The sequence below is a fragment of the Cygnus atratus genome, chromosome 17, assembly GCF_013377495.2.
Source record: "Cygnus atratus isolate AKBS03 ecotype Queensland, Australia chromosome 17, CAtr_DNAZoo_HiC_assembly, whole genome shotgun sequence".
Classification (NCBI taxonomy): domain Eukaryota; kingdom Metazoa; phylum Chordata; class Aves; order Anseriformes; family Anatidae; genus Cygnus; species Cygnus atratus.
Genome location: NC_066378.1, coordinates 13722040 through 13733494, shown reverse-complemented (window position 1 = coordinate 13733494; position 11455 = coordinate 13722040). Strand labels below are relative to the sequence as shown.

At 55.5% G+C, this 11455-nt stretch overlaps 1 protein-coding gene across 1 annotated transcript; it reads right to left on the bottom strand.

The window, feature by feature from the left end:
- Positions 1-1156: 1156 nt before the first annotated feature.
- On the bottom strand, positions 1157-4546 carry FICD (FIC domain protein adenylyltransferase). Its single transcript, XM_035565699.2, has 2 exons — positions 4357-4546; positions 1157-2396 (listed from the first exon to the last, which is right to left on the bottom strand). The coding sequence occupies exons 1-2, from the start codon at positions 4544-4546 to the stop codon at positions 1321-1323; spliced, it is 1266 nt and encodes a 421-aa protein (XP_035421592.2). The 3' UTR covers positions 1157-1320.
- Between the last annotated feature and the right edge of the window lie 6909 nt (positions 4547-11455).

Here is an 11455-nt window from a genome sequence, read left to right as displayed (position 1 = left end):
CTGTTTTGCAAAGGGATTAGGCTTTACAGTACTCATCGGGATTGCTTCCACGTTTTCTGATCCACGTTTTCTGAACTTGGAGGTGTTGGGATCTAAGACACAGGGAATTTGGCTGCTGTGCAACTGGCAGCAGGGTGTAGGCAGCTCCTCCCATCTGTTAAGCTGCAGAAGATAAGGTACACTTTGAACTGGATGGCAATTCCGGGTACAAAATACTGCCACTGCAGTATGAAGAGGCTTTGTGATTCTTTACACATGTATCACAGCAATAACACGACCTGGTAATTAATAAAGCTATAGTGAGAAGCCCTCTGGGTAGATTAAGGAAACTCAAGCTCTTGGCAAAGGTGCTAAATGAATTCTTACCAAAATGGCACAACTGATAAAGGCAGCCTTCTGGTTCTGCGTAACAACCTTTTCTGCCCGCAGCTTTGCAGGAGCAAGCTCTTCCCCAACCCTGAACGGAAACACACGAAGACAGCTGCAGTTTCCCAGGGAACCTGCTTGGTGACGGGGGATCTGAGGCAGGGCCTCCGGGCACGAACTAGTACTTCTGTTGAAAGCCCAGCAAAAGCACCTCGCAGCTCAGCGAAGTAAGTCGGCGTTTCTTGTCTCTTTCCGCTCACCTGCTCTGTAATCACAGACGAAACACTTGCCGCTTGTCGCACGCAGCTCACCCTAGGAAAGGCAACTGGAATTAATATGCCAAGTGCTGCTGGGAACAGAAATAGGAGGGCAGAAACGCCGTCGCTGAACTGCAGCAAGCCTCCTTCCTCATCTGTTCTGGCTGAAGCAAGAGGAGGGCAAAACTGTAGGAGTGAAGGGGAGAATCTGACTGGCATTGCTGGGAGTGTGCTGTTACTGCAAGGGTTTGGCGGTGGTTTTTTGAACAACGGGGAAGGGGTAATGTGAGAGCAGCAACTCAGTTAAGGCTTTGGCTGGCCTAGCAGCTCCTCGCCCAGGTAAGGCAGGGCTGTTGAGTGATTAGGTGAAGGGCTGTGATGGAAGCAGCTCCTCAAAGCTTAATTTTAAGGAGAAATAAATTATTTCTACTTCAGTTTGTTGAGCCCGTGATACCTCTCCCCACCTTCTTACTGTAGCACACAGGTTATAGCATACGGTCAACATCAACAGTTCACATTTCAGCTTGGCATAACGTACATAAATAAATTATATTAATTTAATCAAACAGAAGAGACTTTAAATAAATGAAATGCTAAAGAGCGACACCTCCTGTCAAGTTCCTTCCCAGCAAGAATACTGTGCGGCACGGCTTTCTGTTCTCCCCCACGTTCCCTGGCTCCTGTGTGCCCACAGCACTCAAGTCTTGACAGGGATGGTTTGTTTGCATCCCGCAGTGCTGCCGTCCGCTTCGGGTAAGCCCACGGAGTATTCCGTGGTGGCGATGATCAGCATGTCCAGCGTGGTCTCGGTACACTGAGCGATGAAGCGTATGAAAGGCCTCACGTCGCCCTCGTTGGCGACTTCCAGGACGTGGTAATACTCCGCCCGCTGCTCCTTGCGGATGGTGATGGGGGGGTAGCCCGCCTGCATCAGGATGAGGTTCATCAGCAGCCGGGAGGTCCTCCCGTTGCCATCCACAAAGGGATGGATGTAAACCAGCTTGTAGTGGGCTAAGGCAGCAAATTCCACGGGGTGCAGACCCATGGCGTCCTCGGAGTTCATCCACTGCACGAACTCCTGCATCTGCTTCCCCACGTCCTGGGGATGGGGCGGTATGTGGTGCCCGACGAACACCTGCGTAGTCCTGAACCGCCCTGCCTCCACGGGGTCGGCGTAGCCCAGCACCCTGCGGTGGATCTCCAGGATGTCGCTGATGGTCACGGAGCCTATCCGCGACACCAGCGTGGTGTTCACGTATTTCAAAGCCGCGTGCATGCCGATCACCTCGTTCTGCTCCACCAAGCTTTTCCCAGGAACGGCGTACCTGGTCTCGATGATGTGTCGTATCTCCGACAGCGTCAGAGTGTTCCCTTCGATAGCAACGGTGTGGTAGATGTGGTGGTAGTAGGACTCCTCCATCACCCGGCGCAGGGCGGAGTTGCCTTTCGGGATCGCCATCACTTTTTTAACCTTGCTGTCAATAATGCTGAAATACCTCTGGTCTATTTCTTCTACTAAAGGCAGCGTCCGGTCCCTGTTGATCAAAGCCTTCTCGTCGCAGGGGGAAATGGTGAGTGCCTTGGAGTACAGGTAGTCGGCTCGAAGAATGTCTTTTTCCTCTTCAGAAAAGATACCAAATTCATTCAGGGCGTCCACGTAATCGGGGTCCATTTTGAGGGCGTATACAAAGAGTTTGTGAGCTTTCTCTCGCTTTCCTTGGCGCTTCATTTCCAGGGCTTGCTTCAAAGCCGCTTTGGCTTCGAACTTCACTTCTGAAACACAACAGGGGGAGTGGTTAGATAACAGGGCAGGGAGTTAAGCCGAAAGCCTGGAGACTACCAGTGTTTGCTGATACAAAAATTAAATAAAGCCGGTCTGCAGGAAGCGCAGCAGAGAACGTGCGTTCCGGCCACAGACACGAGAGCTTTAGGCCACGTTTAGAGTCCGAGCGTGGCCACGGAGCCGTTCCTGGCAGGACGGTGGCGAGGCAGGGCCTGTGACCAGGCTGCCCACACAGACCGGGCCGTCGTCCTGGCAGGGCTCGCTGTGGTGACCGGGCTGTGCCGTGTGGGAGGGCACAGAGCTGCGGATACGTTCTGCTGGTGACCGTGCCACTTCCCTCGCTGTAAGCAGCGCCCACGTTACAGCTGCTAACGGCACAGGCGTTTCAGTGCAACACCCAACGTCTTCCCCGAATTCCCAAGCTGCTGATAGCACCGGTGTTTCAGTGGAACACCCAATATTTTCCCCCAAATCCCGAGCTGCTAATAGCACCGGTGTCTCAGTGAAATACCCAACCTCTTCCCCCCAGATCCCAAGGCGCTGACAGCACAGGCGTTTCAGTGAAATACCAAACGCGTTCCCCAAAAATCCCTGAGCTGCTGATAGCACCGGTGTCTCAGTGAAATACCCAACCTCTCCCCCAAATCCCAAGCTCCCAGCGGCAGAGGTGTTTCAGTGGAACACGCAGCCTCTTCCCCACAATCCCAAGCTGTTGATAGTACCAGTGTTTCCGCGGAACACCCAGCATCTTCCCCCAAATCCCGAGCTGCTGATAGCACGGGTGTCTCAGTGCAATACCCAACATCTTCCCCCAAATCCCAACCTGCTGATAGTGGAGGTGTTTCAGTGCAATACCCAACATCTTCCCCCAAATCCCAAGCTGCTGATAGCGGAGGTGTTTCAGTAAAATACCCAACATCTTCCCCCAAATCCCAACCTGCTGATATCAGAGGTGTCTCAGTGCAATACCCAACATCTTCCCCCAAATCCCAACCTGCTGATAGCGGAGGTGTCTCAGTGCAATACCCAACATCTTCCCCCAAATCCCAACCTGCTGATAGCGGAGGTGTCTCAGTGCAATACCCAACATCTTCCCCCAAATCCCAAGCTGCTGACAGCGGAGGTGTTTCAGTGCAATACCCAACATCTTCCCCCAAATCCCGAGCTGCTGATAGCGGAGGTGTTTCAGTGCAAACCCAACATCTTCCCCCAAATCCCGAGCTGCTGATATCGGAGGTGTTTCAGTGCAATACCCAACATCTTCCCCCAAATCCCAAGCTGCTGATAGCGGAGGTGTCTCAGTGCAATACCCAACATCTTCCCCCAAATCCCAAGCTGCTGATAGCGGAGGTGTTTCAGTGCAATACCCAACATCTTCCCCCAAATCCCAACCTGCTGATAGTGGAGGTGTTTCAGTGCAATACCCAACATCTTCCCCCAAATCCCAAGCTGCTGATAGCGGAGGTGTTTCAGTGCAATACCCAACATCTTCCCCCAAATCCCAACCTGCTGATAGCGGAGGTGTCTCAGTGCAATACCCAACATCTTCCCCCAAATCCCAACCTGCTGATAGCGGAGGTGTTTCAGTGCAATACCCAACATCTTCCCCCAAATCCCGAGCTGCTGATAGCGGAGGTGTTTCAGTGCAATACCCAACATCTTCCCCCAAATCCCGAGCTGCTGATATCAGAGGTGTTTCAGTGCAATACCCAACATCTTCCCCCAAATCCCAACCTGCTGATAGCGGAGGTGTCTCAGTGCAATACCCAACATCTTCCCCCAAATCCCAACCTGCTGACAGCGGAGGTGTCTCACTGAAATACCCAACGCTTTCCCCCAAATCCCCAGCTGCTGACAGCCCAGGTACCTCAGTGTACCCCAGCCCACCCCCCCCCCCCGCTCCCCGCGGCTGCACCCCGCCCGTACCGGTCCCCAGCGGGCCGCGCTTACCGGGGGACGCCTCGGCCCTGAGCGGCAGCAGCCTCAGCCCCCGGGGGGCCACGCTGAGGCCGGAGCAGCCCCGCCGCACGAAGGGCAGCGCGGCCAGCACGGCCAGGCCGCCCAGCAGCGCCGCCAGCAGCGCCGCCCGCCCCGCCGGGCCCAACGGGGCCGCCCGCCGCCGGGCCGCGGCCCGGCACATCCCGGGGGAGTGGGGGGGGGGGGGGGGGAAGGAGGCGGGCGCTAGGACCCTGCGCGGCGTCCGCGCGTACCCGGCGGCAGCCCGCCCCCCCCCAAGCCCCGCCCCCCCCTCGGTTTCAGCTCTGTCATTGGTTGAGCAGCGCCGGTTCTCCCTCCCTATTGGTGCTCGCTGGGGTGTGTCCCGCCCCTTCTCCGCGCTCCGCTTCCTGCGGTGGGTTCCGGGTAGCGCCGCGCCCGCCGGCACGGGAGAGGCTCGTGGAGGGCGGCAATTGGTCAGGGGGAACGTCAATCTTGGGAGGAGTACCCAATGAGAAGGGAGGTTTGGGAGGGGGCGGGCGTGAGGAGGCCGCTCTCTGTTGCTAGGCGACGGCTGCGGCCTGGGCCTAGGCCTGGGCCTGTGGAGGCCGCGCCGCGCCTTCGGCCCTGGGGGGGGGGTCCCGGGGGTGTCCTGGGGGGTCCTGGGAAGATCCTGAGAAGATCCTGGAGGGATCCTGGGGGGGTCTTGGGGAGATCCTGGAGGAGTCCTGGGGGTCCTGGGGGGCTCCTGGGGAGATCTCCTGGGGGAGTCCTGGGGGGTCCTGGGGGTCCTGGGGGGGGTCCTGGGGGGGGTCTTGGGGGTCCTGTAAGGAACACAGGGCTGCACGGCTCCTCTGCACAAATGGGCAGGAGCGGAGGGAGGTTGGCCAAAAGCTGAAGGAAAAGGGGACATCCCAGGGGGCTGCAGGGAACTCACCCTGATTTCAGTCCCTAGCAGGACAATAGATGGTGTCTTTTTCCCCAGATACTCACACGACATTTCCTCATAAATAAACTGTGGCAATTTAAGCTGTTTTTTCTCTGTGTGGTTGATTTTAGCAAAAAAAAAAAAAAAAAAAAAAAGGTTACAGTAAATGCAGCTTTCAGGAGTCGGGAGGTTTTGGCGCTCCCCTGCGTGACTTGCACAGAAGAAGATGATACTGGGCCTAAAATAAATATAAAGGAATTGCGGGAGGGTGACAAATCGTGCAGGGTGGTATCTGGGGCTATAAGCACTCGGGAACTGAGCATGTGTTAATGCTGCAGTGCCAGGAGCAAACCTTGCTCGGGGCTGTGGGTGAGTGCGGCGTAAGGTCGGTGTGGTGCTTGGTGCTGCAGGAGAGCTGGGTCCAGCCGTGGGCACGGAGCTGGGCAGGAGGAAGTGTAGGAAATAGCCACAGGGCCAGGAGAGCCACAAAACACAGTTTGGGAGGAAAGCTTGAAGCAAGTACTGTCTTTTTATGGAAAAGAAGAGAGATGGGGTGGCTGTAACTTGTACAAAGGGAGAATAATTGTAAGAGTGGCTAAGGGATATTAAACACTGGAACAGTAGGAACTGGACATTTTTCACAACACTAATTAACAAACCCTACTGGGGACAGTACAACTACGCTGTCCCTGATGCCTCTGTCTGTGGCTTCTGTTTGCTCGGTGACTTCCAGGGGTGAAGGCATGCCGCCTTAGTTCCCAGCAGCCAAGGAACATGCTGCTGGTGCTGAAGTAAGAGCACAGGATGGGGCACAGCAGCCTGGTCCACGTTAGCTTCGTGCTGCTCCTGTGCCGAGCAAACAACTCGGAACAGAAGCTGCTGCTGTGTTACACGAAGGTGGCCAGAGAGTCTTCCTTTTCTTGCTTGTTTTCAGCGGTGGGGAAGGTAGAAACCACTCTCTCAGTGCCAGAGCTCTTTCAGACATTTATTGATGTTACCAGGATTGACAAAAGCAGCTTGATGAACTTGGTTCAACCAGCATCCCTAAAAAGACACTGACAGCACCTCGGCTCTGAGACCACTCAGCAGCAAATGGAGCCCAAGGCGATTCCTGCAGCACAGTTACCATGTCCTCCAGCCATTTGGAGCCTGACAAAGCCCATTAACGCTGGAGGATAAGTTTGGGGGATAATTAGCATTTGAAGGATGAGCAAATACACCTGCCCTCCGAGAGGAAGCTGCAACAGAAGTGTGTGTTTTCTTCAGTGCCAATGAAGCCTAACTTCAGAATTACAGAGTGATGAGGTACTTTCCTTCTCAAAATGGTGCAAAGCCCGTTTAGAATCTGACAACCAATTAAACCTGATATATCAGGGGAGAACGACCCTGATAGACAAAAAATGCCTGGCACCTCGTCCCGGCTTTCGGCAGCTGGGAGCGCTCCTTCTTTGCGGCTGCTGGGCATCTCCGCCGCACCAATCTGGGCCAGCTTGAGGGCTGCTGTTCCAGCACATCGTGCATTGCAATTATGTATGATTTTGTCAGGGAGAGCAAAGGGAGATCCCAAAGTAGATTGTAGGAAAGAGTAAGGGCTTTGAAAGGATGCAGCTGGGGCCCTGGGGCAGGCTGGCAGCTGCCAGGTGGGTTTGGCTGGCACCCTGGGCCTCTTCCGAAGGTGCCATGGGTTATGCATTGCAGAGGGGCGCTGGGATGTCCTTGTGTCACAGGAGAAGCCACATAAGTGGCCGGTTGTTACTAAAACTTTGAGGCCGAATTGGGTGAACGTGGAAGGAGAGGGATCCCTGGAGCCGGTAGGTGGCAGCGACTCATTTCGCTGCTCAGCAGAAGCCTCCCAGCATTGCAGCCTCTCTCCTGGACTGCGATACCTTCAGCTTTTAGAGGCAGTGATCACACAAAAGATATTTTTAAGGCTGAGTAAGGCTCTAGCTTCCTTTTGGCACTGCTCGCCCTGGGGTAAAATTGCCGTGCTGTGGTTTGGGGAGGTTTGGGGGATCTGTCGCTGGTGGCACTGCTGCTGACGGCACGGATCTCATGTCCCTGAAGCGCTCAGCACTGTGTCTGTGGGGACCATGCTGCTGATCCCTGCTGTCCCTGCGCCTCCCCAGTGCCTTCACGTTACAGGCAGCAGTACTGGTGTGGGCAACACATTAAAAGGAGAAAGCTTGTGTGATGGAGGCCTTCTTTTCCAGCCGGGAGCATGCGGCTGTGGCATGCTCAAGGGCCATGGCTGGCGGGGTCTCGTTCCCCCTCGGCCTGCCCTTCTCCCTCCTTGGTTCCCCTGCTCCTGGGCAGTGTGGCAGAGCCTGGCCAGCAGCCGGTTCCCCCAGGTTGTGGGGTTAAACCAAGGCACTGAGGACATCATGATCTGCTCCGAGAGCATCCCTGGGACAGGCGCGTTGTCTGCTTGAGGGCTGTGCTGTGGGGAGAAGCCGCTGGCTGCGGAGGCAGAGCTGCATATCGGAGTGTGGGATTTTAATCAATGAACAGATGGGCAAGTAAGAGATCAAATGCCTGGTGGTAAAGCTGTCACCCGGGTCAAAGCAAGGTTGTTTGTGAAAAACGGTTTTGACATTCTCAGCTGCAGCGCTTGCAAGGCAAATGGAAACCATATCCCGGACCCAAGTGCTAGCGAGCAGTGCAAAGACCAAAGGGATTTTTAATTAAAGAGAAGATGGAAGGGTAAGCAAAAAGCAAGAGCAAGATTGCATTGTCTGATTACTTCTAGCTGCAACTAAAGACACTGAGCGAGGGGGTTCAAAGCTAAGTGAACAGTTTAAAGCTCTTAGCGTGAGCACTGAGGGAACACAAACGCAGCACTGAATAGGCAGCCGCAAACAAAGCTCCGAGAGGGTGCAGAAACAGAGGGCTTTGTTGGCTCTCTTGACAAATAATGAGGAACGAGGTTCTCAGACAGATTGGTTTGCAGCACTGGGAATAAATGGACAAAAGGGAAACTTTCAAAGCGATACTGCAGCTGAGCTGGGTTATTTCGGCTAGGCCGGGCCGGAGCCTTGTGGAGCTGTGTTACCATCAGAGCAGCGTGCTTGGTTCCACCGGCCGGTCCCAAGCAAGCCCACGCAGAACGTCTGGTTCTAATGAGAAACGAAATTTTAGGGGGAGGAGGGGAATAAGGAGTCCCAGCTGCGTGGAGGAAGAGCTTTATGTTATTGCACTTGTGGTCAGCACAGTTCTCCGAGCAGCTGAGCACTGCTGGGCCGAGCGCCTGGCACACCTCCCTCAGTGTCCTACCCACGGAGATCCTCTGGTCCTGGGAGCCATGGAGCACTGGGAGCAGAGCTGAGCAATCTCGGAAAAAAACCCTACATGTTTTGTGGGAGAGAAGAGTGCTGTTTCTCACGGCGGTGCCTGATCACAGTAGCCACCCCACCTTTGAGTGAGAAACATCAGGTTTGCAGGAGTCAGCGGGCGTGGAAAGCCGCAGTCGTACGTGTTCCCAAGGCTGAGGACGTCCCTTGGGCCCCCCAGTCCATTTCTGCCACCACCCCTCACCAGGGGCTCCTGCAGCCCCCAAAATCCGTGGGAGCCCTGCCCCGGGGGGGCTGAGCAGAGGCACAGGCTAGTGGCTGCACGCTCGTCTCCAGCCTGTCCTTGAAGCTGATGTGGAAGTGCTGACTCCATAATAAGAGTCACTTTGGACTGACTGCCACATATACTTGACTAATGTGACTCCACGCCAGGCAATCTGGAAATATATTAAACCCGTGAGCTACTGCGGGGATGATTTGCATGTCAATAACAGAGGGGAAATTGCCTCCCACAGTCTCCCCTCTGGGCTTTTATCCTGCCAAGTGCCAGGTATCCCCAGCTCCATCCGTTTAGTTGTCCCAGGAGCCAGCCGAGCCCTCCTGGGATAACGAGGCCTTCTGGGGTGAGATCTCAGCTAATCTCGCCTTTACTTCCCCACTTCTCTGAGCGATGGGGGTGTTTGGCTAAAAACGCGCAGAGGTGCTGCTTCTTGAGAAGGATTTAGCTTCAAAACCCTTGCAGGCTTCTGCTCCCACTCCCTCCATCAGCCTCAAAGTGCCGGGGGTGAGGGAACCCACATAGGACATGGCGCACTGACATGTGGCTGCCCGACAGCCAGACGGGGTGAAACCAGCCTCCTGCTCCTCTCCAGGCGCCGTGGTGGAGCAGGGGGGAGAGCCGTGCTATGGAGCCCTCTGCTCCTGGGGGACTCGCCTCAGTCAGCAGCCACGGCTCCGGCATGCTCACTGCCTCCCAGGCTCGCAATCTAGGACAAGGAGGTCTAAAACAGGCAAGAGGTAGGTGTTTCGTGGGAGCTGATCACAAAAGGAACTGTTTTCCCGTGCGAGGCTCTCAGCTCGCCCCCCTGCGAAGGTGCTGACAGCTGTCAGAGCTCAGCAGGAGGCCCCGCAGAGGCTGGGAGGGCAAGGCAGCGGCTTGCTAGGCTCAGAGGTGGCACTTCTCCTTGCTATCGTGACAGCAGGGAGGACAAGGTGGGTGGCAGCCCCGCGTGTGCCCAGGGAGAGGCTTTCACCATCGGCCGTAGCTGGAGGCAGCGGAAGCCACCAGCAGCCTCTTCTCGGGGGTGCTCCTCCAGGTTTGGATGCCCCCCGGCTCCTGGACTTGACTTCAAAATAAATAAATAAAATGAAATAAGGTCTCTCATTTGTTTTGCATTTATTTATTTATTTATTTATTTCAGTTGGAGGAGGCTTTTGGCAGCTGGAGGAGGAGGCCAGCAGCATCGTCTGGCTGGAGGCTCTCCCTCGGAGGTAGCTGTCCCCATCCTTCAGCCTGGGGGATCAGGACCTCCTGCTGCCTGCCAGAGCCCTGGGGCCAGGATGAGGCCCACCCTGGGAAGCCTTGGCCGGGGGAGAGGCAGAAGCCACGAGCAGCAGGCCTGGGGGTGGCTGTGTGCTACGAGGTGGTGGCTGCAAGCAGGGGACGTTTTTCCTTAGAGATGCCTGCAGAGATGCTCGGTCTCCGTGGCAACTGCAGCGGGCGCAGGGATGCCGGGGAGGGATCCTTGACTATTACACAGCCTCCTGTGTGTTCGAGGAGGCTCCTGCCTCCCCTGGCGGAGGCTGGATAAGGGCTGGAGCCTCCTTTGTGCCACCGGCATGTGGGGCACAGCTCAGAGCACGTGTAGTTCATGGCCTTTGGCGGCTTTCGTAAAATGTGTCCTCTGAAATTCTTCCAAATTAAAACCCCAGCTTTCCTCTCCCCCTGCCAGTGATGGTGCAGAGAGCAGCTCCGGTTTATTACCAGCAGCATAACTCCGTCTTTATCAGGTTCCTCCAGCACTCTACAAAAGTCGGGAGTTGTTAAACATTTCGCTTTATGTGGCTGGATTTAATTACTCGGGAGATGGGATGTTAAATCTCCACTGCCTGCCTTTTGCCTCCTCCAGGCTCCGTAGCTCTCACCCGAGCTCCTTGCAGCTAGGAGCTTTGCTCAGAGGTCTGCCCATTCTGGAAGCACTTCTAAGGTTGCCATTTCTCCTGGGTACAACAAATGGTTTCAGGCAAGAGCTAGGAGCTCTGTGGGAGCGCTCCAGTCGAGCTGATGCTGGCCGAGTGTCGCAGTAAACGTCCGGGGCTGGGCCATGACTCAGTGCGGCTCCTCCGGGCTCGGCGCCGGGAGGAAGGCAGGATGATGCTCTCTGCTTGGGTGGGGATCAGCGCTCCGGGCTTTTCTATCCAGAGGGAAACAGGAACATTTCTCCTTGTTCTGCCTTCGTGGGCTCTTGGCTGATGGCATGTCCGTGTCCTACATCCAAGCGACGGATGTGGGCCAGGGAGGTGCCTGCTGACAGCCTGGCCTCTCCTCCGGAGGTCTGGGTCACTCGTTCAGCCCAGCCACCGGATTAGTAAGAGTCGGATCACGCAGAAAGCTGTAATTGTAGCTCGTCTGGGAACCCGTGAATGTCAGGAGTAAGTAGTAGCCTCATCTTTTTCAGTTACTTTCCTTGCAGACATTTATTGAGGCTCCTGCTGACATTTGGGTTACGTGACCGCCAGCCGCAGGCCAGGCAAGCTCCTGGCTTCCCAGAGCACGAGCTGCTAATAAAGGGGCTTCTGCAGGACCCAGTCTTTGCATTTTTGTTCTTGCTTAGTTATTACATCTAGTCTCCAGTGATTACAGAGCTGACAGCTGGCAAAGATTTGCATATGGCATGAA

Bases quoted from the DNA above. Each gene is read 5' to 3' on its own strand.
- FICD (XM_035565699.2), bottom strand. From the start codon at position 4,546: ATGTGCCGGGCCGCGGCCCGGCGGCGGGCGGCCCCGTTGGGCCCGGCG. The intron at 2,397-4,356 runs GTAAGCGCGGCC...GTTGTGTTTCAG, and splicing joins CAGGGCCGAGGCGTCCCCCG to AAGTGAAGTTCGAAGCCAAA.